Raw genomic sequence first — 3,673 nt, forward strand, 5'->3', positions numbered from 1 at the left:
GGTTAAGTAGGTATACTACTAATCATAATACTCAACAATGAGAAGCAGTTCAAAAAGTAATCAAGTATTCAAGTATCCCAAAGGAACAATAAATAATGGCTCGAGTTACTTTGAGATATCCTTTGGTTCTAGAATAGTATTTAGATTCAAGTTGGATATCTAATAAGTAGAATTATTATGTTGTACTTCAAAATTGACAAACAAACAATACGACAATAAGTATTATGAACTTATATATATATATATATATATATATATATATATATATATATATATATATATATATATATATATATATATATATATATATATATATATATATATTAGTTAGTAATATCAAACGGAAACAAGCCGAAAAATAATAAATCCAACTATTGTTATTAATCAAATCCAATATAAGAAAGGTATTCGGAGAATTGCTTCCCATACCTAATAGCCAAATAAAACTAATTTGTAAGACGTTAAAGCATAACTTAAACAAAATAGAATGATTTTTTAATGTATTTTAAATCATAAGAAATAAAAATATAACTAAAAGAAATAGTATAAATAAAACTATAAAAAAATATACAAACACTTAAATGAGTCCGTCGACCTCAAGAAACTTTAAAATCCTTTTTATTATCGGGAAATGAACTTAATAAGGTAATTAACTTTTCGGTTTGTTCACATCTTGGTAACTATCTTTTTTTTGTACACATTTAGGTAACAAACTTTTTGTAAGTGTTCACATATGACCATTATGACCGGCTGTAGCAGGTTATATCCGGTCATAATCAGTCATAATGGTCATACGTGAACACTTCTAAAAAGTTCGTTACCTAGATGTGTACAAAAAAAGATAGTTACCCAGATGTAAACAAACCGAAAAGGTAACAGTAAAATACACGAATGGTCCCTGTAGTTTGGGTAATTTGTGCGTTTGGTCCATAACTTATTTTTTAACTTAGACGATCCTTACTATTTATTTTTGTTCTGTATTTGGTCCCTGTGCTACCTCAAAAGATTATTGTGGCACCCAATTTAAATTTCTCAAATGTGGTTTCAGATTTAGGGTGAGGAGATGCAGATATATGGGGTCTATTAATTTTTTTTAATATATAAAAAATAAATACATAAATAAGAAAAAAAAATAAAAAGGGCACAATAGTCTTTTGAGGTAGGACAGGGACCAAATGCACAACAAAAATAAATAGTAGGGATCATCTAAGTTAAAAAAATTAGTTATGGACCTAACGCACAAATTACCCAAACTACATAGATCATTCGTGTATTTTACTGTTACTTTTTCTGTTTGTTCACATCTGGATAATTATCTTTTTTTGTACACATCTAGGTAACGAACTTTTTGAAAATGTTCACATATGACCATTATGACTGGTTATGACCGGATATAACCTGCTACAGCCGGTCATAATGGTCATATGTGAACACTTCCAAAAAGTTCGTTACCTAGATGTGTACAAAAAAAAGATAGTTACCCATATATGAACAAACTGAAAAGTTAATTACCTTGTTAAGTCCATTTCCCTTTATTATCTAATAAAAAAAAGGTCTTATAAGAATACTTTCTTAAAAAGGGAGAAAAAAGAAAAAACTTTACATAAATTTATAGTAAATTATATCTCCAATTATCCATCACTCAACAGTACATGCGTCGTGTGTATCTATCTCTATCTCTACCGTACATGTATATAAAATATCTTCGTCACCACTCAACTCTGTGTGCTGCAAACACGTTTCACCAACTCTCTCTCTCTCTCTCTCTCTCTCTCTCTCTCTCTCTCAAACATACAGATATGGGTGTAATAATCATCGACGGGTCCACCGTACGAGCCTTCGTGAACGACGAAACTCAGTTCAAAACCAGCGTCGACGCCCAGTTCGATTCCCTCGATGTCAACAACGACGGCGTTCTATCCAGATCCGAGATGCGTAAGGCTTTTGAGTCCATGAGGTTGCTGGAAGCTCACTTCGGAGTTGACACCGCCTTGCCCCCGGAGGAGCTTACCCGTCTCTACGATTCTGTGTTTCTGGGCTTCGATGAAGACCAGAACGGCACCGTTGATCTGGAGGAGTTTAGGTCGGAGATGAAGAAGATCATGCTCGCCATTGCCGATGGGTTGGGGTCTTCGCCGATTCAGATGGCGGTGGAAGATGATGATCAGAGTTTTCTGAAAAAAGCAGCTGATTTAGAAGCGGCGAAGATATCTGAGAGTTCTTAGATCTGACGGTGGCACTATTAGCTGTCATTTTGTTGCTCGTACTCTTTGTTTAGGAAAATAATATTTTATATAATGGCATGTTCGGAAAAATACAAATATATGAGATAAATTAATTTAAATGTTAGAACCTCAACTTTTGTTTAATTAATCCTCTAATAATTGCGAATTTGTTTTTGGTTTTAATATTTAACCGTTAAAACCAGCAAATCTTAAAATTTGGTTAATATTAACAAATAACAAATAGTGGTTTACCATCCCAACAAGACTCCGCTTTGGATCAGGGTTGGGCCTAGAGTATGGGCAAGCTGGGGCGATCGTCCCAGACCTCGCCAAATCTTTGGGCTCCCAAAATTTCGATTTTTTTATATATACATGTAGTTTATATAAGATATAATATGCAAAGAAAAACAAAAGCAATATTGGTTAAGGTGGCTGACATGCATAAGTTTAGGTTTGTGAAGTCTCGTGTTCGTTCGTTGTTTTGGTAAATTTATTTTAACTTTTACTTATTTTACTTATTAATCTATTAAAGGCTAAAGGCCCAACAACGTATTCCAAGAGAGGACGCTTCAGTTTTCAATAAGCAATCAATGTCTCATCATACTACACAGCTTCACACAACAATTTTCAAGAAGACAAAAACTTAAATGGGTGAGAAAGAGACCGAAAAGCTGCCATATTGTTTCTCTATTTGTTTAGAGGGTGGTTCGGTGATTATATTTTCATGTTCTTAAGATTTGGTTGTTCTTTATCCTGTTGATGGATTTTTTTCCCCACGTACACGGTTTTGCCTCTGCCACCATTTGGCTCCAGATGTGGTTTGTGTGTCTCCCCAATGTTTTGCTCATGATGTGGAAGGGTTTATATGATTTTGATCTTTATTTTGGGATGATCTATAACATGACTATTAGATTTTTTTTTTGCCATTTTGGACAGCTTTGCCACTTGCTCCAATTTTGCACCTGCTGTGGTTTTTTTTCCCTATTGTCGGCCTTACTCATTGTTTTTTGATTGCTTGCTGTTTTCATGGTGCTTATAGATAAAGTCATATAAATGTTTTTTTTGTTCTCTTTTGGCTTATTGTTTGTTGTTTTTAACTTTGGTTTGTAGCTTTTAATTTTCTTTTTCCTTTGTTGTAAGTTGCTTTGTTTATTTCTAGCTTTCGACTGTTGTTTATATAATATCTACTATGTAATATTTTGTTTCTCTTAAATGCATCAGCCCTTTTTATATTTGTTGTTTGTAATTTTTTTTTAATAGATTTACGTGTTCCATTTTTTTTCCTCATTTTATTGTAGGTAAATTGAAAGAGAAAAAGTAAATAACAAGATGGGAAGATGGATGAGTTTTGAACTACTAAACTTACGATTGGTAATTGATGATTATGCCCACTTTACTTTGCCAATTTTCATATACATTAGTTCTAAAAACCAAAATAATATGATTTT

General features: G+C 32.7%; 1 protein-coding gene across 1 annotated transcript; it reads left to right on the forward strand.

Moving 5' to 3' along the window:
- The first annotated feature begins 1,704 nt into the window (after positions 1 to 1,704).
- On the forward strand, positions 1,705 to 2,369 carry LOC145064967 (Calcium-binding EF-hand family protein). The gene has a single exon (XM_079012324.1). It carries the CDS (start codon positions 1,800 to 1,802, stop codon positions 2,223 to 2,225), a length of 426 nt encoding a protein of 141 aa, XP_078868450.1. The 5' UTR covers positions 1,705 to 1,799; the 3' UTR covers positions 2,226 to 2,369.
- The last annotated feature ends 1,304 nt before the right edge of the window (positions 2,370 to 3,673 follow it).

The sequence above is a fragment of the Lactuca serriola genome, chromosome 7, assembly GCF_051521515.1.
Source record: "Lactuca serriola cultivar US96UC23 chromosome 7, Lser_US96UC23_V15, whole genome shotgun sequence".
NCBI lineage: Eukaryota > Viridiplantae > Streptophyta > Magnoliopsida > Asterales > Asteraceae > Lactuca > Lactuca serriola.

What these genes read in the sequence shown, in the direction of transcription:
- LOC145064967 (XM_079012324.1), top strand. Translation starts at nt 1,800, where the DNA reads ATGGGTGTAATAATCATCGACGGGTCCACCGTACGAGCCTTCGTGAAC.